An 18,566-nucleotide genomic window follows, 5' to 3' on the forward strand; every position below is an offset into this window, starting at 1 on the left:
ACAGGGCGTGGCAAATTGTTTAAATAATGAATTTTGTATAGTTTTTTTAAAACTATGTATCTATTTAAAAATATGTAAAATTGAACAAAAAAATATACAAAGAACTACCTAGTTTGTAGACAAGCGGCTATGTGTGTATGTAGTTGTAAATTAAATAATAAATTAATGTGGTCTCTAAATATTACATTTAAAACTAAGTTATTTTAACATTATCATCAATCTAATCGTTTCTGAAAAGCTTTCTTCCCTACTCATATAAATATGAGCAGTTATTTTAAACAAGTAAGAGGGGTCTAAGCACGTATTTAAATACGAAAAAGCTGAGTGCTATTTCACGTAGCAGTGTGAGTTTGTTATTTTCACATATTATTATCCTACCCGCAAAATGTCCGAGGATATTTAACATTTCAGCCCCTATTTATCCTGACTTTGTACCGAAAGGGCGAATCTGCATACCTTGCTGGCTCACCCTTTGAGCTGGCTTTTTTGCGGTAATTTTTACGGGTATGTCGTAGTAAGCTTATATTTAAAATTTTGCTGTCGAGTACTTTTTGTTTTGTACAGTCTACCGCACATAAAATCTATAGACTGTAGGTAATAGGTACTTTGTTATTAAAATCGCAACTATTACTACCCGTTCGCGCTAAGTTTGCCGGTCCGTGGAATGCGCGTCCCCTCCCTCAACCGCGATTTAACGCAATTAGTTAGTGATTAAACGCAATTGATGTGTCTTATTTTACGCAAATACACTATTTTTATCAATATTATTAAATAAAAAATATTTTAAATATAGTTTGTTATAGTTATAGACGCTTTCCCTTCGAGTGACGTCATATCGCCAGCGGCAAACTTAAAGCGAACGGATAGTACTTACCATTATCACCATTATAAGGTGCAATAGAAAGTGTTCAGCTTGATGCATTCTAGCAAACTATTGTTACCTTTCGTTCACACTAATATTTATGTGAAACTCAATCATTGAAGGTTGTCTCGAGGGATAACTTAACTATTAAAATTAACCATCTTAGAACCTGCGACGAATTTAATTTCAAGATCTGAGAAGTCCAATATTTCCAATTGTGGAAGACATAATTTATCCTAAAAAAATGTAAATATTTACTAAGAATAAAGTAGAAAATATGATATAAATAAAACAGATCTTTCACGTGAGCTGTTGCAAACTGTCTGCCAGTAATAGGCGTGGGCAAATTGCCTGTGAGCACGGAAGTTTTTTCCTGTTGCGACAACAATAAGTACAGATATAATAATAAGAAATATAAATAAAGAAAAATTTTTAGGATGGAGATTTTACTAGACGGAGAAGAATATAATACCTACTAGGTAATCTAATCACTTACCATCAGGTGATCCATCTGTTCGTTTGCCTCCTTTCACATAAAAAAGGTAAGTTTTATCACCATGAGACAAAACTAGAAAATGGTGTTAGTGAATTTACATTCTAAAAGGTTTTGATTTAAACACGCATGACAAATACTTTTTGTGTTAAATCGAAATCCACTCAGACGAATCCACTGGGACAATCGAGTTTAAGTCAAAGAGAAACATAATTCACTTTGCAATTCGTTGAAAACGTTATATTTTAATGTTCTCTTATAAACAGAACAAAAGTTGGGCATTTGCTCAAATAAATAAGATTAACAAAATCTGCAAGTTCGCTTGATGGAGTCAGAAACTTTGAGTTATCTTGAACTGTGTGTTTAATGTGGTCTAAATACAAGCGTTTCTGAAACAGCTTTGTACAACATAACCCTTTAATACTTATGGTAAAATAAAGACACAATTAATAGAAGTAAGCACTGCTAGCTAAATATCGATTCAATAACGAACTCAATTATTTTTTCTGTTACAAAGTTTTTATAATTTCTTTTTTTTTTTCTTTTTAGAGAGTCTTAAATTTCATTTTCAAATCAATAATTTATTGTTAGTATACCTAGCGTTTAAATCCTTATTTCTTGTAGTTTTGAAACTAAGTAAAGGTAACCTAATTAATCTTAAAAACTTGAACACTTTTCTAAAATAATAATTACCTTTTATTTTACGTCAAACTAAATTGAATGTCAGTTTAATGACCTGTGTAACAGCTGTATCTTCATTAAGCAGAAGTTAGTCAACTCGCTAATCATCTGTAACCTGGGCCGTTATAAGTTTAAAGTTTTTGTCGCCGCCCAACTTGCGCAGGTTGGGCAGATAAGCCGCCCTCGGGAGTTATAAATTGATATAGATTGCGCGTCCGTCCACCCTTTGTACCCTCATAAATACCTGTTGATATAGTGCTGGATTGGAGAAGCGTCATGGTTTCTTCAACCTGCGTCTTGTAGTGACGACATTATGTATATTGTGAGAATAAAGACATTTATATGTATTCAGATTTCTGTCAAAAAAGTTCTTATGCCGATAGGTATGAAAAAATGTTCTGTGTGCTTACCATGAGTTTACATTAGGTGTGCTCGCTAGCGATTACGTAAAAAATATATGAAGATTTTAGTTCATAAAAGTTGCGCTAGGGGCGCTGTACACTCTGTCACACATTTATTGACATTTTTTTACGCAGTCGCTAGCGAGCACACGTAACGTAAACTTATGGTAAGCACACTGAAACTAAGATTTTAAATTACATTAGAGATAGGTACATCGAAATTGGTAATCAACTACGTTTTAAATGAATTCATTTAAATGAGTTACTATAATATATTTAATTAAGAATAAACCAACCACCATTATACTTGTACAATACTGAATAGATTGCATCAAGGTTTGAATTGAAAATTGATTTGATTTACAAATTACTAATAGAGTATTTTTTTGTTTCAGTAAAAAAAGCGCGCTATGTTGGTATACAAGGTAAGCATTTTTACAAAAACTTATATGTTTTTATTATCTAAAACTTGAGTTTATCTTATCTAATTATAGGACCAATGACATTATTATCTTTGACCCTAAAGAATGAAATTGACGTTTTGACACAATTTCCCATACACGAACTGTCAAAACGCCAAACTTATTCTACAGATAAAAGTTATCTGGTGATTGAAAAATCGCCCCTAAGGTAACTTTACCCTACTCTTTGTAACGTAAATTCACACAAAAACAGACCTCTCCAAAGACGCCTATGTGCAGCCTTTCAAGTAATTTTCCACTTTAAATCTAGTTGCTAAGGCTCGTTTTCATTTGCAGCAACACAATTCAACACATACGTGACACTCAAACTACAGAATGTCAAGTCGACGACGGTGACAGTGAAGGGCCCGACACCATGCTGGGAGCAAGACTTCCTTTTGTGAGTATAACTTGTCTAACTTTAGTTAGTTTTCCGCATGAAATTGCGTAGTTTCAGACACGGCCAGTTTGGTCGATGTTTTATAAATATAAGTACCGGGACCTTACTGGTTTAGATCGGTTATGTATTCGTTCGGGTGAAAGGTTTGGATTCGAATCCTGGTGGGGGTAAATATTAATGTGATGTGCATGAGCATTTGTATAATGTATATGGTTATTGTAAATATGTAGATGGATGCGTATCTATTTAAGTAAATTCATCCATATCTGGTTGCTATAATTCTCCTAGGGTTTGGTTAATTGATCTGGAAGTTGTAAGTACCAAATTATAAATAGAATTGATTTGATACTTAAGTCCTTAATGTTTAGCACATTAAATTAGGTATTTCTATTTACCTTTATGTTTTCAAAACACTTCTTTAAATGTTAATCATTCAGTTAGTTAAGATGATTATTATCTTATCCCTTCATTCTTCACACTAGTTAAAGTAATTAATTATTTACTGTCGTGACAGTGCTATAACTTCTAGTATTATATTATTTTGAACCCAAAAGTTAACAATAGTAGCAATGTATAAATAAATATCTTACAAAATCAGCAGTTACGTCCGTACCACGCTACGGCGAGGCATATCATTAATTATAACATATGGAACTGCCGGCGCCCAGTTATTATAATTGCGGTATTTCAACCGGTGTAGTGCCAATTATATTATTATCTAGAGCCTAATTACAGTAATAAGTAATAAGAAACATTGTTGATGACTGATTTGATTTTAAACCAACAAAACGATAACGTTAGTCGTTCTGGGAGTCATCCTGTAACAAGAAAGAAAGGAGAATACGAACCATTGTTTATATTAAATGTTACTCTCCTCCCCTGTAAGTATTGTCCCAAAATTCAGTCCCAGAATTCAAAGCTTGAATGAATTTTTAATTGTGCCCACAGAATGGGTCGGCCAGAGTTTATAATTATTTATCTCTCTCGGATCAAAAAACCACAAGTCGTTCGTTCGTTTCAGCCCAATGAAGTCCACTGCTGGACAAAGGCCTCCCCCAAGGATTTCCACAAAGACCGGTCCTGCGCCACCCGCATTCATAAATCGACATTATGTAAAAATTTGGAGGATAAATATTATGTATTCGCATACTACGAATACGTGAAGAAGATAGACATTACATATTAGTGTATATCACACATAACTGACAAGCAGCAGGATTTTGAAATGACACAGTATAATGTTTACTAGCGGCCGCCCGCGACTTCGTACGCGTGGATCCCGTTTTAGGGGTGAAGTTTCGTAAAATCCTTTCTTAGCGGATGCCTACGTCATAACATCTACCTGCATGACAAATTTCAGCCCGATCCGTCCAGTGGTTAAGGTTGTGCGTTGATACATCACTATGTCAGTCAGTCAGTCACCTTTGAGTCATATATGTTTAGATTTAAAGTTCCCGGAAAAACTGTAATAAAAAACCGCGTCCAAGTTTGCTCTTAAATTAATAGCCACACTCGTTGCCCTCCCCGCCCCACCGCTTCAGTTAAATAAGTGACACTCATCCACGAATAAATAGGGGGCATGACATTGATCATTTTCATAATCTGTCGGGAACGGCGGCAAATTGTTAAATAAACTGCGGGTAACGCGGTGGGCGTAGGGCTGCCAGGTGTCCGGTTTTAGCCGGACATGTTTGGCTTTTAGGGACGTGTCCGGCCAAATATTCTCTCATCCGGCCTGTCCGGCTTTTGTTAGGCTTTTTATGTGGCTGCAGGGCCTTACTTGCTAATATACCTAATGTAGGATTAACTCATAAAGAAATTCAGCAATTGCTTAGGGCATCACGCACCAAAAAGAATACAATATAATTTGCTATCACATAATACTTTTTTTTTTGGAATAAACGACGGTGTGTACGCCACCAATGTCCGGTTTTTAGGGTAAATGTCCATGTTTTTGGACCTGGCAACCCTAGGTGGGCGTGCCCTCTGGCGTTTACGATCGTGGAGTTTGTGCTGGTAGAGAACAACGTACTATGTCAAGATTTTTTAATGAAATCAAACAATTTTGAAAAGAGAGATTGACGCCGGTATTCACAAACATTACTGTGAGGTCTCACAGTGTGCGTGGACGCACAGGGTCACACACGAACCAATCACAGAGGTCTATTCAACGCTGTGCGTTCGATTTGCTGCTTCACTTAAGCAAACATCGTTTGTGAATACGGATGTGAATGACGACTTCTTTTATGATGGTAGAGTCAGTAATAAGTCGTCTCAATATTGTTCATAGTACGTTATGTCTGTGTCTAACGAATTAATTTACTGAATTATTTTAAGTGCCTATTTTGTTTTAGTACTATTCTATCCATCAATAGCGTCGATATATCTGTCTGTCGAATCTGTCAATTGTAATTGAAAAGAAAGAAACATTTTTTATTCGTGTAGTAGAGAGAAATACCTACCTATAATATTTTTCTGTTAGAAGAACAGTGTGTTTTGAATATACATACAGTAATAGGTGGGTATCGGGATATTCCCACCTCTCGTTCCCACTGCTGCAACTCCTGTGTAGCCAGGATCTACAGCTTGATTTCTAATAGATGGGTATGTTAAAAGTTAATACCATGTTGTATGGTGAAAGTATTAAAATATAACCAATCACAGACTTATTGATATAATTATGTGCCATGGTAGAGACCGTATGAATGAGACAAGAGTTGTTGTTAGTCTCTGTTATTAGTCTGTTTATTAACGTGAATTTATACGATATAGATTAAAGGTAAATGACGTCACAGCATCAGCACTATACGTGATAAATGTGCTGACACTGTGAACGTGATCAAGTTAAGATATGCAGAGATTAAGTATTGTGCATACCGGCACAATATAAGTTGACTTGTAAGTAAGCTTCACTTGTAATCCAGTAATGGGCATCGCACAATTCGATACTAATCGGACAATCCGAGCCTAAAATAAAATTTTTCGCGCAGGTGCCCCTTTTCCCCTTCATTCAGCCGTATTCAGAATTGCCCTTTATTGTAGCATGTGGGCGTTCTCTCACTTATAATTTCAGTGCATTTATATAGCTGTCATAGGAATTGTTGTGCATTGAACTTTTCCATCCGTCCTACTTTCAAGTGTCCATGACGGATGGTGAGAGCTATGCCATTTGCTGGAAACAAGTTTCTATTAAATAAATAACTAAGTATTATAATGTATTTCCTTTCTATTCGATCAATGTACATGTACAGTGGGTTTGCAAGTACTTAGACAGTATAATGTCATACATTTTGTATGTAATAGTTACCATTATGAGGTCGTCGGTTCACCTTGTGGGTGGGTGGACGTCCTACGCTGCGCTTTCCGGTACCTCATAAAGGTAGCAGGAAGGCGCTGGATGTAAGCCGCCACTAACCGACTATTGTGGAAATAATTAGGGGAGGCCTATGTTCAGCCGTCCGTCCTATGCCTGAAATGATGATGATGATGATGAAGTAATAGTTATAGCAGGGAACTAGAGTAAGTACTCGCAGGTGGTGTTTGGTATTTGACAACCAAGAGCAAAATTCATGTTCGATATAACTTTATAGATATCATTTTAATTAAATGTAATTTTCAATATACGAGTGTGTATGTGTATTTACCTACAATGTACATACCTATTTTCAAAAAGTTTTTATATGGACTTCAACAAACGATATCCGAAAGCTTCTCTGCAGTTGTAGCTTTTCCAGAATGCACTAATATTTATAAAAAAAAGCTTAGTATTTATTCTACCTTTATTAAATCTGTGGGTGCTAATCGCATTAATGAACACTGTTTTATCAAATGAAGAGTTTTTGCTCTCGTATTTAATTAAGTCTGCTTCATTTAAAGTTAGGGATTTTTCAAAATGTCTAGGTAGGTATTTCAGATCCTTATTTGCGAAAAAGATTCTCTTTTCTCCTCCTGTGAGTCTCTAAGTTTTTAAAATGTTTCCTTTAATGCTTTCTGGGGTATAATTTATACGAGTATTTCGCATTTCTTTCTGCGCAAGAAATTATATAAAATACTGCTGCTTTTTGCTTTATATCACCGAGTAGATTGCATAATGAGGCCATATCGATTTACGATTTGCAGTTTTTATCAGATAGGTATTATATCTACCGTAGTGCTTAGATAATGCCGCTGTTTGCGTTGTTGTGTTTAACAGCGTATTATCTAGGTGCATATTAAAAGCTTTTAAAGCTCTCTCTTCGACGTAAACAAATATTATCCTTAATGTGACATTGCTATGATGTAAAGTGAGACTTATTTCTGTAAAACTCGTGTTATTAACTAGTGCCTTTTTTCTGTGATGCGGGTTTCGACACACGTACGGATCTGGTCCGCATTCAGTGATTCGGGTTCATCATCATTATTTTAAATGTATATTATGTTTTTCCTATTAAGCACAAGTACGCAATTAGCAGCGTGATTATTAGGTATATACACACGCCACAGATTAGAGAGATCAGATCCGCACTGCTGAAATCCGCATCACAGAAAAAATGCACTAAACTCTTGTTTTAATACCTATATTCATTGGGATTTAACATCTTTAATGCTCCAGACCTAAACGAGGCGACGGGCAAACCAAATCCAAGATACTTTTACAAATAACGTTTGTAAGTTATTTTCTTAAAAGCAAGAGAAAAATAAATATTCAATGAGCGTTGGGGTTTTGATTTATGTCCAACTTCGTTTGTGTGGAATGCAAGATGAAGATTGATGATACCCTTAATTTAATTACATTTTAGAACAAACGAAACGTTCGTACTCTCATTAATGTTTAGTTTGTTTCAGACCCTTGATGGTGAATCTCTACGATTCCATAGTTTATAAATAGTTTATGGACTACTTAGTCTAAATTATTTTTAGCCCAGTGCCCTTGAAATGGCAAAAGTTTATGTCATTAAGGTCGCATTTTGTTCATTATTTTTTAAAGTTCAATAAAGTTTTAAGATCAATAAATCCAATAAGTTTTTAAGGCGCTGGACGCAGGCCGCTACCAACCGGGCAGCATGGAAAGCATTGGGGGAGGCCTATGTTCAGCAGTGGACGTTCTAAGGGTGAGATGATGATGATGATGATGAAAGTTTTAAGATACCAAATAAAAAATGAAAAGATACGTGAAAAAATATGTTGGGATTATCATAGTTCTCATCTTTATCATGTCTTGCTGAGGTTAAATATAAAAAAAATATTGCTATTCTTTATGGTTCTCTTGGATGAGTAATGACGAGTACGAGACGGCAAAGCTATTAGCAGATAAGCGCGAGATTGACTGGCTCATATAAGGCCCTAAAAACCGAGGAAAACTTACGCTATTTGGTATGAACTAATGGTATAATGTTTACTTTTTGGGGGCTGATTTACGACCTATATTCATTTGTTAGACTATCCATATATTTTTGTTGCACATAGTGCCAACGACATGGCACCAATGCTTAGCTTGATAGCATTGTTGCTTGTGTATACCTAGTATGGTCCAGATTGGTTCGAAGTTATACGGGGTGTTTTCCAAATTAATTTAAATTTTTACTGGATATTACTCAACATCTATTGTACTTTGGGATGTGTTTGTAAACAGTTCATTTTAATACAGGTTCTGCAAAAGCAAGATATTAAGATTCAATTTAAGTTGTAATAAGAAATAAATGACTAGGTGTTCTTTATGAAAAGCGATGTAAGGATTCGTTAGTAAACCCATCCTTTATCCAAGTCGAATGAATCCGATTCTGAGAACTATTTGTCTCCGGACTTAGAATTCACAAACCGTGCGCACTAAGCCCGGTATAACGCCTTCGTAATAACGTTCAACGTAGTTACGCCCTTCAAACACACTGACGTATCGTGTGACCAGAGAGGATGTATTTATTTATTTATTTAAAGACACAACCACAGAATACAATTCAGTAGTATCTACTTATAAATACTCTTTTACAACAACGCCCCCGGGCCTGCGGGTGTCTATGGGCGACGGTAATCATTTACCATAATGCGATCCGCTCGTTTGACTCCTGTCCCATAAAAAAACAACAACGTGCAGGTTTTCAGCAGGTAGCACAACAGTTATTTGTTAAACCTCTTATATTACCAGTTTAATTATGCTTGTTATACAAACGCTCATATTATGTGTACGACAACCATTCTCACGAATGCTAATACAATACATACAAGTTCTGCTATTTTAGGGCTTGGTATTATAAGTGTGACAATTTATTTATTTTTAGTGTAAAATTTTGTACGAACCCGTTTTACACCCTGTATAGGTAGGATTATTTTAACACGCACACGGTAAACCAATTATGGTTCCATATAAAGATGCTAAATCCATTTTGTCTTGAGACGCTCAATGTAGCTCGTCTCGGCATAACGCGTAAGCAATATTAATCCAGAGTTGATCGAGGCCTGAAAGCCTGTAATCCAAAGTTTCAAATGTCTCCATCCTTCTCACGCAAAGCGAGAAGCACGCATGAGCGACAGTGACAGATAGAATCGAAACTACGTTCTTGTGAACTGTATACCTATTGGGGTAGGCCGGTTGCGGAGCCGCCGTAACCGGGGTAAGCCGTTGTTATTTGTATTCAGATTAAGAGTATTTTCTACCGTAAATTCATTATTATGACAGATTCAGATTGCGTAGGTGTGTATAATGACAAAATGGAAGAGTTAGGAAGGGTAACTGGAGAAAATGAAATAGTGTGAGTTGGGAAAATTAGAGATCATAGAGTAATCTAGTTCGAAGACTTTTTGTCATGAATATCATCAGCATGTTAACTCGTAATATTACTCTAAAATAGTGTAGGGAACAGAGGCTGCCTACTTGATTAGACCCAAGATTTACTGTGTGCTTACTGACGAAACCCTGTGCGATCTAGGAATTACATGCTCTAATTGTTATTACTATTATGGAAAAACGTAGAATGGGTTTTTACTAATGCCCTCGCAAATTACTGTTCATTGTTACTTTGTACGCTACACATTGATCAATTAAGACTTATTTATTTAGGGGACATGTGAACTCTGGATGGCCTCTCATAAATCGTATAGTTCATAGAATGGTTAAAATATTTTAGCCTGGGTCTACGCTGCAATAAGCCGTCAAATAAATCCCTCAAAGTCATCGGGTGGAACAAAAAGTTGCATTAAACCAGTGGTTCTCAAACATTGGTAAGCGAACCGCAGGTGGTTCGTATTAAGCCAGTGGTTCCCAACTATTTATAATGGTAGCGGACCGCAGGTAGTTCGCAGGAGTCAAGATATTATTATGGTCCGCGACCGATTTAAAATTTTCTAGTTGGTATAATATCTCCGCGTGTCACTTACCTAAGTATCTAATATTGGCCCAAGGATTACTAAAATATTATTGTTAATGTCCCAAGATTTTTTATTTAATTTTAACAGAATATTGTAGTAATAACAATGTATTTCGGCAGTTAGAGGTAAGATCCAGTACCTCTGTGGTTGAGGATTCTGGGTAAAGCTAGCTTCCATCATTACTTTCCATTAGGCGAGGTGCTGGCAAAGAACTTCCTACCTAGATTTTAATTAAAAAAAGATTTGATTTTAATTTGATTTTAAGTAACAATGTAGTGGTCCTTGGTCCAGAAAAGGTTGGGCGCCTCTGCATTAAACCCTCTTTGTTTCAACCCGCTAGAGCTCTTAAGTTAACAGCTTATCAATATTATTTAAGTGGCGTGGGTGGAATGACTTTATACAGGGTTTAAAGTTACTTCAGATAAAAGGTTTCAAATGCAATTATTTCTTTTTATCCATTAGACTTTGATATTGGGTTACTTTTTTCTAAAAAACATTATTTTACAGTTTTATACTTTAAGATATCTTTTATACTTTAAGACTTAAAGCGAATTTATTTTGTATGAAAATAAAAATAAATAAAAATGATATCAAATTTCTGACTTCACCATACCATTTATATGACCATGTTAACATAGGCTAGTGTCGGCTCATATACCCATTTACCTAACACCCTGTATAATAGACGACTAAATATCAAAATAAGTGGAAAACAAGTATTCAGTCATTAATCTACAAGAATTAGAAATCATCGTCGTAATTAACACAAACGATGAAATATTATAATAAAATTAATCATACAAAATGCTATTCTAAGGTGTTTTATCTCTGATCTCGCGTGGTAACATAATATACATACATATACATATACATCAGATAAAAACAAAAACATGAAGCATTAAAATCATAAATTTAACTCTAGGCTTTCCACGCAATTTCCACGTATTTCATGTTAGTAGCCAAATTGTTAGGAAAATAAAGTTGTTTATGTAAATTTTGAATCAGCCGCACATGAGAGAGCAATCCGCGTGAAATTATTTTGAAAAACAGCGACAATTTGTAATATCCGGTGAATCGTGCGTAAGCCTTGTGCGTGAATACTTTCGGGTTTCACAATTTTGTTTTTCATTAAATCGGTATTTTTATCAAAGGTATCGTAGTAAAAAACGATGAGCATACATAATTTCGCAATTTAAAATGCTTGTAGCTAAGAAAATGCTAGCTTTATTAGCAAACACAATGATATCAAAACCGGTGGCGCTTCTTATCAGCACTTGTCAAATGCATGTCTCGGTGCGGATAGGGCAAAAGGATTATGAGAGTATGAGGCTCTTTAAAAGCAAAATCTGACGATTTGTAGGTACTAGGTAATTGAAATAAGTCCAAACAAAGATTGATTTTAATGAACTAGCATCCCTTGGTGACTTGGTCAAAGTGAGTAAAAGGTGCCCATTATATGATATGCCATACAATACACACGAATTGAAATTACGAAAATAAGGAAAACATTATCGCTGAATTCCAAACTTTTTACAAGAATTTCATTTACTTACTTACTTATCGTATGCTTCATCTAATTTGACTACGGCGTAGTGAATTTTAAAAGAAAAACATTCATCCTTCGGTGCTTGGGCAAATATTTGTTTGTTGTGATAACTTCCAGTGGAGGCAGTGGGAGCGCCGCATCGGAACTTGACTCACCTTCGTGGGAAAACATAGTTGCTCATTAGAATAATATTTTGCCGAGTTAATAGCCAAGGCTGCTATCAAAACACCACAATAAATTTTAGTTAATCACCTCAGGATTTTATCTGAGTCGGTAAACATTGGATTACTTTTGATTTTTACGGATCATTTTCTAAATGGGAAATATGGGTGGCCTGATGGATTGACAGTCGCCATTTTCCTCGTTCGATCTAAAACTGGAGTACAGCAAACATCTATTTACATTATCTATGGACAGATCCATATTGTATTGTAAACAATACACCACTAAGATCCTGTGGGAACGGAAGTACCGGAACAAAATAAAACAAACTATACGCAACATACATTGCATAGTACTCTACATAGAGAATTACCATATATTTTTTTAAATGATGCAAATTTTAGTGAAAAAAAGAACTTGTCAATGTTTACTGTACTGTACATACAGCATGAAACTAAATATTTTATAATTATTTTTAGTTTGCCCAAGCATTGTTAGCCAGCAGTGAACTGTGCGGCTTATTATTAATTTTGATGTAACAGCGCGACTATTTGTACAGTCAACAAAACATGATACATACATTTTGTTGCGAAATAGTACTTATCAGCACGACATAAGTGACTTGTAATTTAGCTTAATATGCGGCCTGTACATAGCTGGCGTGAAGGGCCACGCGTTATAGTTTGGCATCACGCCAGCTCTAGGTGTAGTTGCAATAATGACCGAGTGACCGTGCTGATGTGACAAACTATATCGTAGTTTGAGTAGAATGTATGCGAATAATGCAGAGTTATCACTGACAAGGGTTAAGGGGAATTGTAGGCATAGGGTGATAATGACTATGATGGGCTTACTATGCAGTACCTTTTGGCTTGCAAATCTCGCCATTAAAATACTTATGTCGATAGCTATGGGTGTGCAGTGTATACCTAACGGACAGTGATTTTCTGGCAAAAGGTGTTTAAGGTTAAATTCATTGGTTCAAAAGACATAAGAGACTCGAAATAAAACCAATACTCGCTTTTTTCCGCGGTACACTATTGAAAGCTATACAGGATGACTGGTCTACCATAGTAGGCCGCGCGTGAATTCTAGTGATAATTATTACATATCCGATGCGCGCTATTTATAAATAACACACGTGGATAATTACTTCGTTCATATAAAATACGCAAACACAGTTAACTGCAAAGTTAACAAGTCATTACCATGCAGTGTAACCGTATAGTAAAAGTGAAACTCTCACATACTTACTTAGGAATAAAAAAGTCCTATCTTGGAACATTCACGGAACAGCACTAGTTTCAACATTATTCTTGAAAATAAATTGAATTGGATGTCATACAAATGTTCAAGCGTGTCGCGTCCAATGGCTTGTTCGTAAAATAAAGGGCAAAACGGTTAGGGTTGCCAGGTCCAAAAACACAAAATTATTTAACTCTAAAAGCCGGGCATGACTTTTTTAACCAACACCCAGAAGGTGGACCGACGACATCATAAAGGTGTCAGCAAGGGGCTGGACGCAGGCTGCTACCAACCGGGCAACATGGAAAGCATTGGGGGAGGCCTATGTTCAGCAGTGGACGTCCTATGGCTGAGACGATGATGATGATGAACTCTTTTAATAGCTAACATGCCTTATCACTGATACAATTAACAATTATTACCTTCAAATCGTGTGTGCTCGATATAATTCTGTGGCTCAACTTTCGACTGGCGTGGCAGCCCACATGAAAAGCCGGACAGACCCAACATGAGATTATTTGGCCGGACAAGTAGGTAAAGCCAAACATGTCCGGCTGAAGTCGGACACCTGGCAACCCTAAACACGGTGTAAAACTACACAACAAATAAAGTAAGAACTACACATAATAAATTCGATCAACAGGACACGCTACCTAAGAGGGTTCCATGTTTCGGGCAAAGGTCGAACAATCAACTTAAGTTGTGCTCAATTAACTTAGTTACCCCATAAAGTATGGTCTGAGTAGGGCTGTTGCCATTTATGTACCTATTACACACTACATTATTGGCTGTTTGGTGTAGTTTGGTCGCGGGTACGATTCCCGCTCAGTACAAACATTTGTGTACATACATTACCATATTAATGTTCGTATTCTTCCGCGTCTATTCTACCCATACTTAATATGTTTTGTATTTACAAAAAAAAGTATTTATTTACCCATAGTACAAGCTTTTTTCAGTTTGAGACTAGAGGCGCAGTGTCCAAGGATATTTATTTATTCATTTATAGATAAGTATTGGTTTTCTAAAAAGTCAGCCAATAGACTCAGGTAGCAATTAGCATGCATGCAGTTCTGAGCAATATGTATCTTAAAATAATAAAAATAATATTAAAACAAATAAAAATATTATAAATATTTTAATGTTGAATGCTTATCAACAGCTAAAGCTTCCATTATTCTGACAGATTTATAACGAGACCACCATCTTTATGGTCTGTATCGCGAAATTTATAAGTCGATCCAGTCCAATTTATTGTTCGTTTCGCTGGATGCTGACTGAAAATTGAAAACCAAAACGATAGCCAGCTATATGTCTCTTACTCTCATGGCAGGTTCTCGCGGTGGCTGAAAGAGACGGGTAGAGTCGGTATGCTAACGTTTTGTGCGGATTTGCAATAAAACAAAGCGAGGATTTGTAATTTAAGCGTACACTTTATTCGCTTCTTACGTTATTGCAGCTTTGTAAGCACGATTTCAATCCTTAAAATCGACTTAAGTGTAACTTATGAGTAGTTATTTACTAAAAAAAGCATCGTCTATATTTGAGTAAGCGCATTTTTCAGGCTCAAGCAGAGATTTTACTATAAACGTATACGTAAACTATAAACGGAAAATTACTAAGAAAACCGAATATTTTAAGACATTTTTTACCTTCTTCAAAGCTATCAGTCATGAATTATTAATTGTTATGTTACACAGCCTACACTTCACAAAATATTACCATAGCTATTCTGATAAAGAAAAACACACGGAACCTGTTTTTATTATGCCCAAAAATAATTGTTATTTTATTGCCGACAGCTAAAGGAAATTCCTCAAAATCTATTAATAAACAAGCTCTAAATTCTATTACGTTCACTTTCAGTTTGAAAACGAAATAATAATATTATCTTGCCACTTTAACCAAAAAATCCTGTCACGTTATCGAAATACAATTTTATAACTTAGGGCAATAAAATAAAGCTTAAAACTCCTTGACCCGTCCATGTCACTCTAAAATCGGGCCACGCAGCAGTCCAGGAAATCAGTTCCCCACATAAAACATATAGGCTCGTGAATGGAAAGATATAAAAATCCGGGAAGGTCCCCAGGGACATAAACAAAACACCCGCTTTGATATCGGAAACATTTAGTTCCCTTCCCCTGTGTGACTTATTCTGAAAACCGATCGAAAATGTGTCGATTGTTTTTGTTATTGTAACGAGTGATCACACGTAACTGTTCTTAAAATAAAATGTTAGTAAACGTTTTCGTAAATTTACTTACAATATAATAAGTGCCTATAAAATGTTTGTAGATAGCATACGATTTCAGTTATCAGCTGAAAACTGTGGCAAATAATTAAATTACAATTAACATTATTCCTTTCCGCTGTATGACGTTTTTGCAACTACACTGAGTGAATTTTATGTTATTGAACATTAGCTCAAAATCTGGGCGACATTTTTTATCAAGAAGCTTAGACGATATTAAAGTAGAAAAATCATAAAAAGTAGGCACTAGAAAAATAATAAAAGTAATAAAAAACTCGTTTTTCCGGAAAGAAGCTCAAATGGTTTTCAACGTAGAGTCTGTTTGTTCCCTATACTATAGGCATACTTAAAAATGTTGTAAACATCGTTACTTGTGTACTCACTCTTTTTTTTGTCCACAGTGAAATTAACGACATCAACCTGGGCCTCTTGGTAGAGGTGTGGAACAAAGGAGTGATCTGGGACCGTGCCCTCGGGTACCACTACTTGCCTCTCACTTCAGTGGCTTACACCGAGGTAAGTTAGAGCAGGATAAACACATACTTATTAATTTGAAAATATACTTGGTGGTTTCTCTTTGACTAGTACTTTGAAGGGACGCGGACGTTCCAAAACTCAAGCCTACTTTTAATACTTCAACCAATTATTGCTTGTGATTGACTTTAATTTTGTTACGGTTTTGTTAAATTTTATTTAACTTTGCACTAAACTAGTCCTAGTCACTTCCTAAGTCCTAGTAAATCTTTTTCCACTATCACAGTGACTTGAAATGGATTTGCAAGTTGCATTTTTTCTAACGAGTTGTGTTGTAACGTGTACCCATTTAGATACAGATAGGCGTTTGACATAGCTCAATAATATCCCCCGACGGCATAACTTACCACCTAAAATATTGGTGGATTCGACAAAACAAGAGTACCTAAATATTAAGCTCAGAATAAATCGTCAGTTATTCGACATTTTGACATAATATTTCCCATACTGAAACTGTCAATGTGCCAGTTATACCATGAGTTATTCTCGGATAATAGTTTGGTCGAATCGGGCCTCAATCATATTTATTTCAGGCTTCAATCATATTTCTTTTGCTCTTTAAAGCCCAACTAAATGCACGAGTGAGTCTAAGAGAAAGACAGGTAAGATTTAATTTGGTAGGTAAGTACTTTTATTGTCGGCCGTTTGGTGTAGTGGTTCAGAACGGACTACTATGCCGAGAGGTCCCGGGTTCGATTCCCGGCCGGGCAGAAATTGAAATGATGAATTTTAATTTCTGTGACGGGTCTAGGTGTGACTATGTATAATATTTATGTATTTAAAAAAAAAAGTATATAAGTAGTATATCCGTTAAGCTAGCACCCATAACACAAGCATTAAGTTGCTTACTTTGGGGCTAGCTGGCGCTGTGTGAAATTGTCCAAAGATTTATTTATTTATTTATTTATTTTATGGGTAAAGCCACATGTACTCGTAAATCTGTCTTTCCTAGACGTCTGCCTGATGCTGACATTTTAAGAGCCAATTTTACGCACTATGTCCTTTGGGTTTACATGGAATGTTCATTTCTACATCGAAAACTACTTACTAAAAGAAATTTCTCAAACGAACAATTCGTAAGAGTCTAGACTAGAAGTTAGTTCAATGAGCAGTAAGAAATCTTTTGGGAATAATATTTTCAACACGTTTGATGTAGTGTACCTTCTGTGTACTCGTATAACATTATACCTACATATGAATGCGAAAGAGTCATTTAGATGGAAAAAAAATTTCAATATTAATATAAATCAATAACAATCTTTTCCACGTTTCTATCGAGTAGGATCTTAACTATATGGTGTGCTTATTACCATATTGTAAGCAGGCACAAAGCGAAATTTTTCCTTGTAATTTAAATTGGCCTGTGCCGTGTATCTTGCTTGTTAAAAGGTCTTCCCTCGTGTAGCATTACAATAATAGGAACGTGTCGAGTAGGTACGTAACGATTTGTCCGAGAATCGAGACATTGATAAAGTATTCCGAATTCATATTTTATTGAAGTCCTAATAGAAATGGTATATAATGTAGATACAGGACAAAAAGCTACTACATAAGCCGCTGGTATATAATAGCCAAACGGCATATCATAATATAATGTATAAACTACTGTATTTATTAGGATAAGTTGGATGGAACAGCGATACCTACCTATTCCTTCATAGAAGTATTAATTTGATACGGTCATATTATGCGATGTAGTAAGCAGTCTTTGTGCTAGGATTGTACTGTATGTTAAGAGTTTTTATCATGGTCTAGATTTGACTGCGTTTTTTAATTAGTAGACAGTGAACTTGCTACTATATTCAAGTACTTCTGTGACCCAGCGTAGACATCATAAATTAGGTATACGCTATAGTAAGCAGTCTTTATTTTATTGGACCGTATCTAAGTGTTTTTATCATGGTTTGGATTTGACTGTGTTTTTTAATTAGTGGACAGTGAACTTGCTATATTTAGGTACTTCTGTGACCCCGCGTAGTCAAGTAGCGCTGAACAATGCTGCTTTAATTGACGCGCTCTCCACAGATTTTTAATTATTCGTTTTCGTGTCAAATGGCCTAACGATTATGTTTAATTAGTTACGTAATCGGCAGATTAAAATTTAATAAAGCCGTTATAAAGATACAGATATGGGTATACTTCTGTTAGGTTAGATAGTAAGAAATAGAAGCTACTGCTAGGGCTGT

The 18,566-nt window shown here is 35.6% G+C and overlaps 1 protein-coding gene across 1 annotated transcript in view; it reads left to right on the forward strand.

Moving 5' to 3' along the window:
- The first annotated feature begins 2,409 nt into the window (after nt 1-2,409).
- Nucleotides 2,410-18,566, forward strand: part of LOC114357243 (uncharacterized) — a 67,489-nt gene continuing 51,332 nt past the window's right edge. Inside the window, exons 1-4 of the mRNA XM_028310766.1 lie at nt 2,410-2,419; nt 2,833-2,862; nt 3,196-3,298; nt 16,248-16,362. Coding sequence (XP_028166567.1) covers nt 2,410-2,419; nt 2,833-2,862; nt 3,196-3,298; nt 16,248-16,362 — 258 coding nt within the window. The remainder of the gene's footprint in view (nt 2,420-2,832; nt 2,863-3,195; nt 3,299-16,247; nt 16,363-18,566) is intronic.

Source organism: Ostrinia furnacalis, unplaced genomic scaffold, assembly GCF_004193835.3.
Source record: "Ostrinia furnacalis isolate ACB-3 unplaced genomic scaffold, ASM419383v2 OfSCF3085, whole genome shotgun sequence".
NCBI classification, from domain to species: domain Eukaryota; kingdom Metazoa; phylum Arthropoda; class Insecta; order Lepidoptera; family Crambidae; genus Ostrinia; species Ostrinia furnacalis.